Source organism: Mesoplodon bidens, assembly GCF_964165515.1.
Source record: "Mesoplodon bidens genome assembly, chromosome: 3".
NCBI lineage: Eukaryota > Metazoa > Chordata > Mammalia > Artiodactyla > Ziphiidae > Mesoplodon > Mesoplodon bidens.
In genome coordinates this window covers 5,726,497-5,742,107 of record NC_138178.1, presented here as the reverse complement: position 1 = coordinate 5,742,107, position 15,611 = coordinate 5,726,497, and the positions used below count along the sequence as shown (strand labels likewise).

General features: G+C 42.9%; 1 protein-coding gene across 3 annotated transcripts in view; it reads right to left on the bottom strand.

The window, feature by feature from the left end:
* Window positions 1-7,802: 7,802 nt before the first annotated feature.
* The window catches only part of RSU1 (Ras suppressor protein 1), a 190,952-nt gene continuing 183,143 nt past the window's right edge, over window positions 7,803-15,611 (bottom strand). For all 3 annotated transcript variants that reach the window (XM_081227722.1, XM_081227723.1, XM_081227724.1), the window contains one exon: window positions 7,803-8,417. In XM_081227722.1, coding sequence (XP_081083848.1) covers window positions 8,315-8,417 — 103 coding nt within the window. In that variant the 3' untranslated portion in view covers window positions 7,803-8,314. The remainder of the gene's footprint in view (window positions 8,418-15,611) is intronic.

Sequence of the window (15,611 nt, the reverse complement as noted above, 5' to 3'; positions counted from 1 at the left end):
AAGTATAAAGTTTAGGAATGCTATAAAAGTTAACTTGTTATCAGTTTAAAATAGTGTTATAAGCTTAAAATATTTTATGTAAGCCTCATGGTAACCAAAAGGGGGAAAAAAAAAACCCTGTAGTAAGTACGAAAAAGAACATGATAAAGATGTCAAAGCATATTCACACTAAAAGACATCAAAACACACACACACACACACACACACACACACACCAGACAGCAGGAGAAGCAGCAAGGAGCAATGGATCTACAAAACAGTTGAAAAACAATGAACAAAATAGGAATAATGAGTCCTGACTTATCAATAATTACTTTAAAAGTAAACTGATTAAATTCTCTAATCAAAAGACATAGAATAGATTTAAAAAAAGATTTAAAAAGTACACTGCACACAAGAGATTCACTTTAGCCTTAATGACACACATAGATTGAGAGTGAAGGGATGGAAAAAGATATTTCATGCAGATGGTAACACACACACACAAAACCATGGGTAGCTACACTTACATCACACAAAATAGATGTTAAACTAAAAACGGTAAAGAGACAAAGCAGGCTATTATATAATGATAAGGGGGGGTCAGTCCCTCAAGACTACATAATAATTGTAAATATTTATGCACACATCAGAGCAACTACAAATATAAAGCAAAAACAGAACTGAAAAGAAAAATAAACAGCAATACAATAATAGCTGGGGACTTTAATATGGCACTCTCAACAATGGATAGATGAGACTCAATAAGGAAACAGTGAATTTGAACAAACTACGGACTAAACGGACCTAGAAATATAGAGACCATCTATCCAACAACAGCAGAATACAGATTCTTCCCAAGGGTACATGGAACATTTTCTAGAATAGACCATATGTTAGGCCACAAAACAAGTGTTAACAAATTCAGAAAGACTGAATCCATACCAAGTATCTTTGATCACAATGAAACTAGAAATCAATAACAGGTGGAAAACTGGAAAACTCATTAACACATGGAAATTAAACAACACTCTCCTGAACAACTAATGGATCAAAGAAGAAATTAAAGAGAAAATTTTAAAAAGTATCTTGAGACAAATGAAAATGGAAACATCGCATACCAAAACTTATGGAATGCAGCAAATGCAGTCTAACCAGGTGGTTCCCAGCAATAATCGTCTACATTAAGAAACAAGAAAGATCTCAAGTAAACAATCTAACACTATGCCTCACAGAACTAGAAGAAGAAAAACAAACTGAAACCAAAGTTAGCAAAAGGAAGGAAATAATAAAGATTAGAGCAGAAATAAATGAAATAGAGAGGAAGGAAACAATAATTTACTAAGCTAAGAGTTGGTTCTTTGAAAAGATAAACAAAATCGACAAACCTTTAGCTAGACTAACTTAGGAAATAAGAGGGGACCCAAATCAAAATAATTATAAATAAAAGATGAGACATTACAATGGGTATCACAGAAATAGAAAAAATGAATAGAATTGGTTGTCCTAGAGTATCTGTGGGGAATTCATTCCAGGACCCCACACAGATACTAAATCCTCATATGCTCTAGTCTCTCATATCAAATGGCAGAGTATTTGCATATAACTTATGCAGCCTTCCTATATACTTTAAATCATCTCAAGAGTACGTATAATACCTAATACAAGGTAAATACTATGTAAATAGTTGTAAATGCAATATAAATGCTTTGTAAACAGTTGTTGGCATGTGGCAGATTCAAGTTTTGCTTTTTGGAACTTTCTGGAATTTAAAAAAATATAGTTTTGCTCCATGGTTGGGTGAATCCATAGATGTGGAGCTCACAGATAGGGAAGGCTGACTGTCCTAGTAAGGAGATTGAATCAATAATCAAAAACCTCCCAACAAAGAAAAGCCCAGGACTAGATGACTTGACTGGTGAATTCTGCCAAACAATTAAACAAAAATTCACACCATGTTGTATATATATGCAAAATGGAATGTTACTGAACCATGAAAAGAATGAAATTCTGCCATTTGCAACAACATGGATGGGGCTGGAGGGTGTTATACTCAATGAAGTAAGTTGGACAGAGAAAGAAAAATACTGTACGTTATCACTTACATGTGGTGTCTAAAAAATAAAATGAATGAATATAACGAAACAGAAACAGACTCACAGATATAGAGAACAAACTGGTGGTTACCAGTGGCAAGAGGGAAGGTGGGAGGGGCAAAGGAGGGGTAGGTGATTAAGAGATACAAGCTACTATGTATCAAATAAATAAGCAACAAGGGTATATTCTTCACAATGAATATAGCCAATATTTTATAATAATTTTAAATGGAGTATAAGCTATAAAAATACTGAGTCACTATGTTGTAAAGTACTGTAAATCAACTATACTTACTGATAATAAAAAGAATTAACACCAATCTTCTTCAAACTCTTCCAAAAAATCCAAGAGAAGGGAACATTCCCAAACTCATTTTATGAGGCCACCATTACCCTGATACCAAAGCCTGAAATGGACACTACAAGAAAAGGAAACTGCAGGCCAATATCCCTGATGAATATAGATGTAAATATTCTCAATAAAATATTAGCAAACTGCATTTAGCAGCACACTGAAAGGATCATTCACCATGATCAAATGGGATTCATTTCTGACATGCAAGAATGGTTCAACATACACAAATCAATAAATGTCATATATGACATTAATAGCCTGAAAGAAAAAAATCAGATGATCAACTCAACAGATGCAGAAAAAGCATCTGACAAAATTCAACATCCATTCATGATAAAAACTCTTAAAAAGTTAGGTACAGAAGGAACAAATCTCAGCATAATAAAGACCATATATGACAAACCCACAGCTAACATCATACTCAACAGTAAAAGGTTGAAAGATTTTTCTCAAAGATCAAATACAAGACATGGGTGCCCAGTGTCACCACACGTATTAAAAATAATACAGGAAGTCTCAGCCAGAGCAATCAGGGAAGAAAAAGAAACAAAGGCATCATAACCATAAAGGAACAAATGAAATTGTCTCTTTGTAGATGATAGGATTTTACACAGAGAAAATCGTCAAGACTCCACAAAAAGTGTTAGATCTAATCAATGAATTCTGTAAAGCTGTGGGATACAAAATTAACATACAAAAATCAGTAGAGGGCTTCCCTGGTGGCACAGTGGTTAAGAATCCACCTGCCAATGCAGGGGACACAGGTTCGAGCCCTGGTCTGGGAAGATCCCACATGCTGCGAAGCAACTAAGCCCGTGTGCCACAACTACTGAGCCTGCGCTCTAGAGCCCGCAAGCCACAACTACTGGAGCCCAAAAGCCACAACTACTGAAGCCCGCGCGCCTAGAGCCCGTGCTCCACAACAAGAGAAGCCACTGCAAGGAGAAGCCCGTGCACCACAACGAAGGGTAGCCCCCACTCGCCACAACTAGAGAAAGCCCGTGCACAGCAACCAAGACCTAATGCAGCCAAAAATAAATAAATAAAATTTTAAAAAATCAGTAAAATTTCTATACAATAATAATGAATTATCTGAATAAGAAGTAAAGGAAATAATCCCATTTACAACAGCATCAAAAACAATAAAATACTTAGGCATAAGTTTCACTAAGGAAGTGAAAGATCTCTACACTGAAAACAAGACATTGATAAAAGAAATTGAGGAACACAAAAATACATGGAAAGGTATCCTGTGTTAACGGGCTGGAAGAATTAATGTTAAAATGTCCATACTACCCAAAGCCATACATAGATTAAAAGCAATCTATATCAAGATTCCAATGACATTTTTTTACAGAGGTAGGAAAACAACCATAAAGTTTTCATGGAACCACAAAAGACTCCAAGTAGCCAAAGCAATCCTGAGAAAGAACAAAGCAGGAGGCATCGTATTTCCTGATTTCAACCTTTATTATAAAGCTATAATAATTAAACCAGTATGGTACTAGCATGAAAACAGACACACTGAACAATGGAACTGAATCAGGAGTCCAGAAAGAAACCCATGCATATACAGTCAACTAAAATTTGACAAGGGAGCCAAGAATACTCAGTGGAGAAAAGACAGTCTCTTCAGTGAATGGTGCTGGGAAAACTAATATTCATGTGTAAAATAATGAAGTGATATAAGCTCTAACTTATACCACTGACCAAATTTAACTCAAAATGTATAAACTTAAATATAAGACCAGAAACTCTAAAACTTTTGGAAGAACGCACAGGAAAATAGCTCTATGACATAGGTCTTGGCAATAATTTTTTAGATATAACAACTAAAGCACAAGCAACAAAATAAACAAGTTGCACTAAATCAAAACTAAAAAGCTTCTGCACAGCAAAGGAAACCGTCAACAAAATGAAGACAACCTATGGAATGGGCAAAAAAAATTGCAAACCACATATCTGATAAGGGCTTAATATCCAAAAGATACAAATAACTCATACAACCCAATAGCAACAAATAATCCAATTAAACAACTGGCAAAACACCTGAATAGATATTTTCCCAAGGATACACGAATGGCCAATCATACATGAAAATACGCTCAATATCAGCAGGGAAAGGCAAATCAAAACCACAATCGGTGGGCTTCCCTGGTGGCGCAGTGGTTGAGAGTCCGCCTGCCGATGCAGGGGACACGGGTTCGTGCCCCAGTCGGGGAAGATCCCACATGCTGCGGAGCGGCTGGGTCCGTGAGCCATGGCCGCTGAGCCTGCGCGTCCGGAGCCTGTGCTCCGCAACGGGAGAGGCCACAACAGTGAGAGGCCCACGTACCGCAAATAAAAAACAAACCCACAATCAGCACTCGTTGGTTAGAATGGCTATCATCAAAAAGACAAGGGAAAAACTGCTGGCGAGGATGTGGAGAAAAGGGAACCCTTGTGCACTGTCTGTGGGACTGTAAATTGGTACAACTACTATGGAGAACACTAGGGAGGTTCCACAAAAATTAAAGCTAGAACTACCATATGATCCAGCAATCCCACTTCTGGGAGTATATCCAAAAGATGAAAACACTATGTTAAAGAGATATTTGCACCCTCACATTCACAGCAGCATTATTCATGGTAGCCAAGACATGGAAACAACGTCAGTGTCTGTCGACGGATGACTGGATAAAGAAATTGTGTTATATTTATATAAATGGAATATTATTCAGCCATAAAAAGAAGGAAATCCTGCCGTTTGTGGCAACATGGACGCACCTTGAGGACATTATGCGAAGCGAGTTAAGGCAGACAGAGAAAGACAAATACTGTATGATCACTTACTTGTGGAATCTAAAAAACAAAATGATAGGAAAAGAGATCAGATTTGCAGCTACCAGAGGCAGGGAGTGGGGCTGGAGGAACTGGATGATGGGGGTCAAAAGGTATAAACTGCCAGTTATAAGTAAGTACTGAGGATATCATGTAACACTGCTGTATTGCATATTTAAAAGTTGTTAAGAGAATGGATCTTAAGAGGTCTCATCACAAGAAAACAAACTTTCTTTTTTCTTTTTTAGGGGTACTAATACGAGATGATGGATGTTAACTAAACTTACCATGGTCATCATTTCACAACATGCCTAAGTCAAGTCATTTATAATGTATACCTTAAAGTTATATAGTGTTTGTCAATTATATCACAATAAAACTGGGAGAAAAAAAGTGCTACCTTTTGAACAGTAGATATTTTGTAAATCCAGTTATCAAGTAACCAAAAAGACTGTATGAAAAGACGTGAGAACACACTTTGGTGACAAAAGAAAAAGCAGAAAACCTCCTTGAGATTTTACATTATGCCTTGCACACTTAAATATATGATATTTTCTGGATTGCATAATATACCAATTCTATTTTGAAAAGATATACATTTAATATTTTCTGATTACAAAAATATACGTGCTGATTACAGAGAATTTAAAGTACAGAATAAAAAGGAATTTTAAAAATTTTAACCTACCACAGAAATAATTTATCAGCCATAAAATCCCAGTCCATTTCCATTTTTCTGTGCATACACATCATAAACACAATTTCCTTTTTCCACAATTGGGACCACTCATATAGTTTTTATTTATTTATTTATTTATTTATTTATTTATTTATTTATTTATTTATTTATTTATTTATTTATTTATTTAGCGGTATGTGGGCCTCTCACTGTTGTGGCCTCTCCCATTGTGGAGCACAGGCTCCGGATGCGCAGGCTCAGCGGCCATGGCTCACGGGCCCAGCCGTTCCGCGGCATGTGGGATCTTCCCGGACCAGGGCACGAACCCGTGTCCCCTGCATCGGCAAGTGGACTCTCAACCACTGTGCCACCAGGGAAGCCCTCGTATAGTTTTTTAAGTGTGACTTTTTTTTACTTAACTGGATGATTATCTCCCTTTGCCCCTAGATATTGTTCAATAATTTTTAATATCTTCATAGAAGTTTATCATGTGGATACACAGTTAACCCTCCTTCCCAATCTTAAAGTTTTGCTAGGTATCACTAAATTCCTACCACCTTTCTGGAGAGAAATTTATATACCCAATAGCAGTGTATAAGAATGTTTATCTCATATTACTACCTCTAGCACTTAACACTACCTTAAAAAATATATGCACATTTCTCATTGTTACAGCTGTCTTATTTTTGCTTTGATTTATATCTTTTTAACTACTAGTAAGGCTGGACCTTTTTTTTTTTTTCATGGTTCTTGGGGATATTTCCTCCCGGTGAATTTTCGTGTATTGCCCAATATTTCTATCTAGAGTGTTCATCGTTTAAAAAAAATTATTCAAAAGACTATATTGTGGTAGTTTTACTAAGGCTTGTTTACTTTTAGTTTAATTTTAGATGAAGTCTTTCCAATCACCAATAGTAGAGGTATTGTTCTTCCTCCTGTAATTTCACAAGCTAAAAAACATTTAACAAAATTCAGGCTGAGGCAAAGATTGCACCTAGAAAAATTACATCAACTAAATCCCCAAACAGGTGATGACACCTGGGAATTCTTCTTCCCATGGTGAATGTTTTATCAGGAAGTTATCCAGAAACAAGAAGTATAGACCTTCAGTAGTGATCTCTGTGATTCGAAGGCATCCATTTCCTAAGTAACTCAGGATTTTTGGTTGTGTTTTGATTCTGGTTTTTTCTGTGTTCCAGCGGTCTTGGTCTCAGGGTTTCAGCTGTGAGATGGAGAAAAGAAGATGGAGGGGTGGATACAGACAATCCATCGGAGAGAATGTTACATCTTCACACACCTTTTAAGACATTCCAGGGTTGGCAGTCCCTTTAGCACAAACATTCTGCTTGGATGTGTTTCCAGTGACACATATTATTGTAGATAAGAGCAAAGCTGCCTATCACAGAGGTAAACAATTACTTGTTTAATGATTCTGCCACTGCAGTTTCTACACTGGGTGTGGTATAGAGTGTGCACATTAACACAACTTCTTTGGCATCATCACAGTCACTTAGAAGGATGCTCTGATATGAGCAGATTTTCTGCAGTGACAAGAAACACACTTGAGTATTTTTCTCTCTCTGTTTCACAGCTCTTGTCGACCAGCCACTGGCACAAGTCACCATTCCTTCAGCTAAGCAATGCTGCTTTCCAAAATCCTTTGGCAAAATCTCCTAGAGATTTGTTTTTCTGCTCCTTCCTAATTTAGAAACAGTCCTCAAAGGAAAAAAAAAAAAAACTGACAAATCGATGTGAGAAGAAACTAACTCTGATTTAATGCTGCATTTCTTTCATGGAAAGTTTCAGAGTTTATCATCGACAACCAATAAAAGTAGACAAGATCATTTTGGGGAAAAAAGTAAATGAAAATGGGTATACCCAAGATCAGATTTTTTTTTATTCAGAAGCGACATGTGACACAAAGTCAAGATTTTATTAAAATCATTTGTAAGTTGACATAAAATCTCGGTGGTGAAGGAAAACTGTTAATAAAGCAAAAATAATGAGTTATGTCAATAAACAGAAGGGTGAACAGTGTTAACTGTGGCATTTAATTGATTACATGATTTTAATTATTCTTTTCATAATAAGCAACTCTGTGAACATCTATTCAAGGAGCTGAAAGCTGTGCCTCATATGGAATTTGCAGCTGAATTAAGCCTTCGTTTCCTGCCTCTGGCAATTTCAAGGAAACAAATGGAAATGGTTTGAAGAACTTATAAAAAATCTACCACCCACCAAAAGAGTTTAAAAGGTAAGGTGGTAAGCACTAGAAAGAGAAAAAACAAAACAAACACACACACAGTATTCATTTGTGAGACAGAAAAAGAGAGAACAGAAGTAATAATGAGAGAAGCCATCAGAAGTCCAGCCCATGCCAACCCCTTATTTATTCTTGGCTGTCAGGGGCTTCCGGCTGATCTTTTTCGATTTGTCATTATTTTTCTTCGGCGGTTCTGGGTTTGCCTGCATGTGTCTGCCGTAGAGGCTGAAAAGAGAGAGGAGGGGACACCGTGAGATCTACCTTGTGAACACAAGATATGCTTCTACTGGCAGAGTTTTCACCAACAGATTCATCTCTAGGAATATTCAGGAAGACAAAGAACACCACAAGGTCATTTGTTTTCTCTGGGTCATATGCTGGATTTAAGAATTATAAACTGTCTTACACACACACACACACACACACACACACACACTCTCTCTCTCTCTCTCTCTCTCTCTCTCTCTCTCTCTCTCTCTCTCTCTGTCCCCGCCATGCCATGAAGTCCAATTCTGGACAAGTCTCTTGGAATCCTACACTCCCTGGGCTAAGTGTGAAATCAGCAAAGGAAGAGCGATCCAGGACTAGGGGAACCAAGATGCTCAGCCTGGCCGATCCGGACTGAAGCTCCACAGGCCACCAGTGCTGAAGTCGACAGTGACAGAAACTGGGCTGAACTGAAAAGACGGAGTGTCCACTTAGTGCAAAGTGAACAGCATGCCGGCCCGAGAGCCCCAGGGCCAGAGGATGTAACAGAGAGCGATGGTGTCCGAGCCCCCGCTAGCTGCTCACCCGTGATGGATGGCGCTGGGAGGGCGACCACCCATCAATGCCATGTTAATAAGTACCGCTGATTAAATGTTGACAAAGTGGCCTACAATTACAGCCATGGCATCCACCGCAGAGCGGAGTTAGCTCCGCGGCTGAGGGGATGGAACCCAACAGCAGGTAGTAATTAATCGGTAATTTATGAGTAACTCTGATTAAACGAAATTAAAAGCCACCCTAAGATAAATACAGCTCAACCTTAACTCCCCTTATAGATATAATTGTGTTGCTGAGAGAGGCAGGTGGGTGTCTCAGTGCTTCCCGAGGGAAGGCAACGCCTGACCCCACTTGGTGCAATTGCCTTATGCTAACTGAACGGGGCGGACACAAAGACTGACCTTCCTGTACCAGGTGTCCCGTGTTCTAGGATCCATGCAGGGAGTCGACAACCTCTCCTGCACTGGGCATATACTGATGCTCTTGATGACACTGACGCTGTGGTTGACAGGCCGAGGGAGGGCCCTGGTGCTCGGAGTTGTCCAATTGACTGTGGACGCTTAGGGAAAGCTGGACACTGGGTTTTGACAGGTCAGACGTAGTCTATCTTCTCCAGAGGCTTCCAAGCATCTCCTCAGAAGCAGTAACAAGCAGCATCTACCAACAGTGGTCACGAAGATGGGTTTCTGCTCCCAAGGAGTTTAGAATGCAGAATGTGGCCGCAGACAGAGCTACGAGCTAAAGAATGTCAAGTCCAGCCAGGTGCTGGGAACGTTCTCTGGGCAAAGGGGAGGGTTATGGAGGTACCACATGTCCTAGATGGGTAATATCAGCACTTGCAAGTCAGCATTCAAATTCTGTAGAAGTTCCCTTAGAGGACTTCTGGCTCATCGAATGCAGAGGCAGGCCCAGCCCTGCCCGGCACCCCTGAGCAGAGACATCTTCCTCCCTAAGAGAACCTGCCATCCAGGAAAACGGATCTTCAAACCAACACAGGCCCCCCCTCCCCTAGACTTTAAAAAGAGCGGCGGGTTCTATGCCCTGGACACCTGGGGTTCCTGGATCCAGGGAAAGAAACACTGGTTTAGGCAGAAAGGAAGGTTCAGCCAGTCCGGCTTTACCACTGTTGCCACTCCAAGCCCCAAAGATGTCCCTGTCCTGATCCCCCTGGAACTTGTTATTGTCACCTTACAGGGCAAAGGGGACTCTGCAGAGGTGAGGCTAAGGATCTTGAGAGAGGAAGATGACCTTGCATTACGTGGGAGCCTCCAACCTGTGCACCCCCTCCCCTGCCCCTCCAGCATGTCTCCCAGATACGCCGACAGGGAGAGGCAACCCTGAGCCAAAGCAGACTTGGCCCTTACGTTCCTCACCTTTATCAACACACTCTCTGAGACAAGCTTACCCTCTCATAGCGTCTGCCCGTCTCCTCCGCCTAGGATGCCGCTTTCCTCAAGAGCAGGGGCTTAGCGCTCCAGAGGGATGTGCTCCAAGCTCCTCCCACCTGGCACGTAGCCAAGGTCTGACTATTTTGTGCGTTCGCACAGGCACCTATGGTCTCAGTATCTGCTTCCACTGTACCGCTACCGCTTTCTTACAGCTTCACGTGTCTCTCCTCTATGTTCCAAACTTTAATCCCCATAAAGGAAAAAAGTATACACGTTTTTACTCGCAGACAGCATCAGATGTTAAGGATTACAACAATCTGCAGAAACACAACTCCTTCGCTCATGAATTTGGAAACCCGGCAAGACTCGGATGCTGGGAAAGTGATATCAAAAGAAATAAAGGGGTCAGAGGAGGGAGAAGGGATGAAAGACCTGATGCAGGCCTGCTGGGGACCACATCCTGAACACGCAGGCACGGAAGCCTTCCCAGAAAGGGTGGCAGTGTCGCGGGGCCCTGACGGCGGTAATCCAGCAAAGTCATTTCAGAAGCTGCTCGGGACTCAGCAAGGCTCCTCTTTTCAGGAAGGAACTGGAACGTTCCAACGTTTCAACGCCTGCCTGTTCGGACTCAGACCCCACCGCGTGCCTGGCCTTCCTGGGGCTACACAGCAAGTCACTCGCTACAAAGGGCCGGACGGGAGACGGCAGTCGTGAACTTGATGCTTAAAACCCTCGTTTTGCCACTTTACGCACTGTTCGTTCTGGGCAAATGATTAGCAAGCCTCACCCCACCGTGCCTCGGTTTCTTCATCTGTTAAAAAAGGATGCGTTTTCTCACAGGGTGGCCATGGTGGTGAAATGAGCCTGGCCCCAGGACAGGACTATTGGACGTGGCCCGCGAGGGCTTGTGGAAAAACAAGACTGATGTGGGGTCATAGTCAGAGTGATTAAAAAAAAGATAATTATATGATTACTTTACTTCTCTAGGGCTTTTTCCTCTGAAAAAGGATACGGTATTTTTTTATCGACGCCAAATCCCCAAGCATCTCTGGAAGAAAGGTTCGAATCCTCTTTGAAGAAGGCAACTAAGGCAGAGCTAAATGCAGTGCCCCACTTCGTCTGTGAATCACCAGCAAAGCCGGGATGACTCTGCCCTGTGCTGCGGGACACTTTCCCTCCTCCAGCTGTGTGGCCAGATGAGAGCCGGCACTTTACTCTCATCTGTAGACTGGATACATGAGAGCGGCCCTTTCTACCTGGAGACGTGGCTCTGGCACAGCAGTAAGGACAAGCACCTCAGGGTCCCCAGTCTTGGGTTCCACCAGCTATTAGCCATGGGGCCTCCAGGCAATTAAGTGTCGTAGGCAGAATAAGGGCCCCCCAAAATGTCCACATCCTAATCCCTGAAACCTGTGAATATGTTACCTTATATTGCAGAAGGGACTTTGCAGAGCTGGTTAAGTTAAGGATCTTGGAATGGAGAGATTATCCTGGATTATCTGGGTGGGCCCAAAGTAATCCCAAGGGTCCTTTTAAGAGGGGGGGCTGGAGGGCCAGAGTCAGAGATCTGAACAGGCTCAGCTGCCGGCTTTGACGGGGAGAAAGGAATGCAGGCAGACTCTAGACCCTAGGAAGGCAAGGAAACGCGTTCTCCCCTGGAGGCCCTGGGAGGGCAAAACCCTGCTGACACCTAAATTTCAGGCTTCGACACCCGGAACTGTAACACAGTACACTGGTTATGGTTTGGGCCACTAATATCATGGTAATTTGTTATCACAACATTGTCAATTGGCTATACTCCAATATAAAATAAAAAGTTAAAAAAAAAAAACAATCACAGTCATTTGTCAACAGAAGCAATAGGGAACAGATACAGTAAGTGAGCCTCTCTGGGGCTGGCCATGAGGATTTTGCTTAATTTCAGCAGGGAAAAAAAAAAAAAAGAAAGAAAGAAAGGAAAGAAAGGAAAGAAAGGAAAGAAAGGAAAGAAAGGAAGGAAGGAAGGAAGGAAGGAAGGAAGGAAGGAAGGAAGGAAGGAAGGAAGGAAGGAAGGAAGGAAGGAAGGAAGGAAGGAAGGAAGAAAGAAAGAAAGAAAGAAAGAAAGAAAGAAAGAAAGAAAGAAAGAAAGAAAGAAAGAAAGAAAGAAAGAAAGAAAGAAAGAAAGAAAGAAAGAAAGAAAGAAAGAAAGAAAGAAAGAAAGAAAGAAAGAAAGAAAGAAAGAAAATTCTGGGGTAATATTCACTGAAAAGAAGGAAAAGTTAAAAACTAAGTTGCAGAGAGGGCACAGAGAGGAGTGTCCCCAAGGAAAAACGGGTGCTGTTTCCACTAGAGGGAGAGGAAATGGGCAGGTCAACTGTCCCCTCTCTGCCACAATGAGACAGGAAGGGACTGGCTCTGTGCATACTCTGACGCTAACAGTCATGGCCCATGCTTGAGACGTACCCAGGATTTAATTCCTAGAGGTGACAGGGAGGAGACGGAGAGGTCTGTGCCTTTGAAAGAATTCTTTTCCGTGCAGCTGTGTGCAGGGCCACACGGGGAAGCAGGAGGGCTGGTTAGGAGGCGGAGGCGCTCAGGAGACGGCAAAGCCCAGGGCCTTTATGGTGGTTTCACAAAAAGGAAGGGGTGAGGCAGGTTATGAGTGAGTTTAGAAGTGAATGGTGTGATTCAAATTTCAGAGCCCAGGGCTGAAGAAGTGATCTCCAGTTATCCAGTACCTGGGTCTGGGTCATGGGGAACACTGGCTTGGTGCACGTGAGTTAGAGAAAAGAGGTGGTTAGGATAGGGGTTTGGGGTTGGTTGGCTTGGATACAAAAAGGTGCGCTAACAGATGAGTTGTTTGCTCCTCTAGGAATGAGCTGGCTTGGGAGTCTCCCCAGCCAGCAAGACCCCAAGATGCCAAAGCATCATAAAATAGAGAAAGTGAAAAACAGGATAGACCAATACAGCCCACAGCCGTCAGGATGGATTTCCGTCCCTTTGATCACCCCGTACTCTCCTCTCATGACGTACCTCCCACCTCTTCGACCTTGGAAGAGTCCCACTTACCCTTCAGACCGTGGCACAAGGTGCTTCCTGGATGAGCACGTCCCCTCCGTGCTCTGCTCAGATGGTACCCGTCCCGCCCTACAGGAGCCCTGGCATCCTGCATGGGGGATTCTGGAGAACAGTCCTGGGGCTTCACTCGCCTCTGCATTCCTGCACCCTGTTTGCCCCAAAGGACATGTGACATTGAGGAGGTGACTAACTTCTGTCACCATCTGATGTCCTCATCTGCAAAATGATGAAAACTGCTACCTTGCAGGGCTTGTGGAGGGAGATTAATCAGACATGGACAAGGTCCTGTGCGTGCAGGCTCAGAGCAGGTGTTTCAGAGCAACTGTTCCAGAGCAGCAGCTGCTGCCTTTAGCCTCCCACGAAGGCCCACGGCTCAGGCTGAGCTGGCCAGTTCCTCCTGCTGCTCAGACCCTGGCTCTGAGCATGCACAGAGCACAGCCGGGAATTCGACTTTGCCCTCAGGAGCCTGTGGGGAGACCCTTTCTTGGGGAGGTTTCTGGCGGGCACTGAGATCTGACCATGCCGGCTTGAGAGCACTGACAGAGGAACCTGGCTCGTGGTCACTGATGGGCCACAGCCGCTGGTGGGTCAAGTGCTCAGCTCAGCATATGGAGGCAACCTGTGGCACAGGGTCTTGGGGTCTTGGAAACTCTTCTGTCCCCTGAAATCTGAGCTCTACAGAGGATAACTGGGAGATGTTCAAGGAGAGGAGAAAAGTGAACAGAGACCCGTGTAAAGTGACAGGATGGGGTCAATTACGCTCAGGAGTCTGATGAACAGGCTTCTGTTGCTGAAGAGACTCCTCCAAGGTGAGATGCCTGCGGATGCTCTGTGCTGTGGGAGACGAAAGAGGCACCATCACTCGGCTCACAAGGGCTCTCGTTCTCATCCCTGTGGGAGTGGGCCCTGCCCTGAGCTGCCATCTGCAGAATCCCAGCCAAAGACCAGCTCTGGAGAAATCATCACGAGATGATGCCATGGACAGCAGAGGTCACCAGACTGGTCACTTGAGAGGCATCCTGTCAAAGCTGCCTGTGCACTGGCGCCCTGAAACTCCACACAACTCAACACCCCTGCCTGGTGACATCTAAGATGGCACAGCAAACAATTCCAGCCCAGCAGAATCAGAGTAAATTTCTCAACAAATACTATATTGAGTAGTACGGTATGTACGCTTTTCTACTATTGGAAGGTGCATTTTATTTAATACGGGCATCTTCATTTTGGGAAAAAAAATCCATTTGAGTCTTACTGTTTCTGTTGGATCCAAGGGTCTCTTGCAGACCTTCACACCGCTTCATGGCTGCAGTCATGAAGACCACTGGGGACTACGTCTTTCCTTCTTGAAAAATCTCCTCCCTTGGCTCCAATGCACTATCTTGGTTCTTATTCTTTCTCCAAACAATTCTGCAGCCCTTGTGTTTTTGCTTTTAGCTCTCTCTGTCCTCTTCCCTAGAAACAGCATCTGATTTTGTAGCTTCAGTGATCATCTCTGAACAGGAGTCCTCCAAGTCACCACCATCTTCAACCCCTGCTACGCCTAATTCCCACTTGGACATTTAGCTATTACACCCAACCAAATGCATACAATAGTTCCCTACCCCAGCTCCTCAGGTCTGTCCCTCTGAAGTCTCCAGACCTCCAGGATCAAAAAGATGAAGTCATTTTGGCACCTGCCTCTTTTTCCAGTCACCCCATTAATCAAGTTTGACTGAAGTTGCTCTCTACCATAGACATTCTCAGCCTGGGGCCAGGGTGGGATCTGAAGCTCCAAGCAAAGCTGTATGTGCATTTTTCAGCAGAAAGCGAACACAGCTTTCATCAGCTTCTCACAAGGTTTGTGACTCAGTGGATTAACAAGCTGCTTTATGGCGCTTGCTCTTATTTCAGTCATCTTATGATTTTATTCATTCTCTTTTTCTTCTACCCTAAAACAGGCCTATACCACATGGCCATCAGATTATTATAACAGGTCCCTTCTCGGTCTTTTTTTTTTTTTTTTTCCGGCCGCGCCGTGCAGCTTGTGGGATTGTGGGATCTCACTTCCCCAACCAGGGATCGAACGCCGGGCCCCCGCAGTGAAAGTGCCAAGTCCCAACCACTGGACTGCCAGGGAATTCCATCTTCTTGGTCTCCTTGACACCGATTCCTTCCTTCCTCTGATGCATCCCACACATGACTGACGGAATTCTCTCTCCTCGGTTTATGC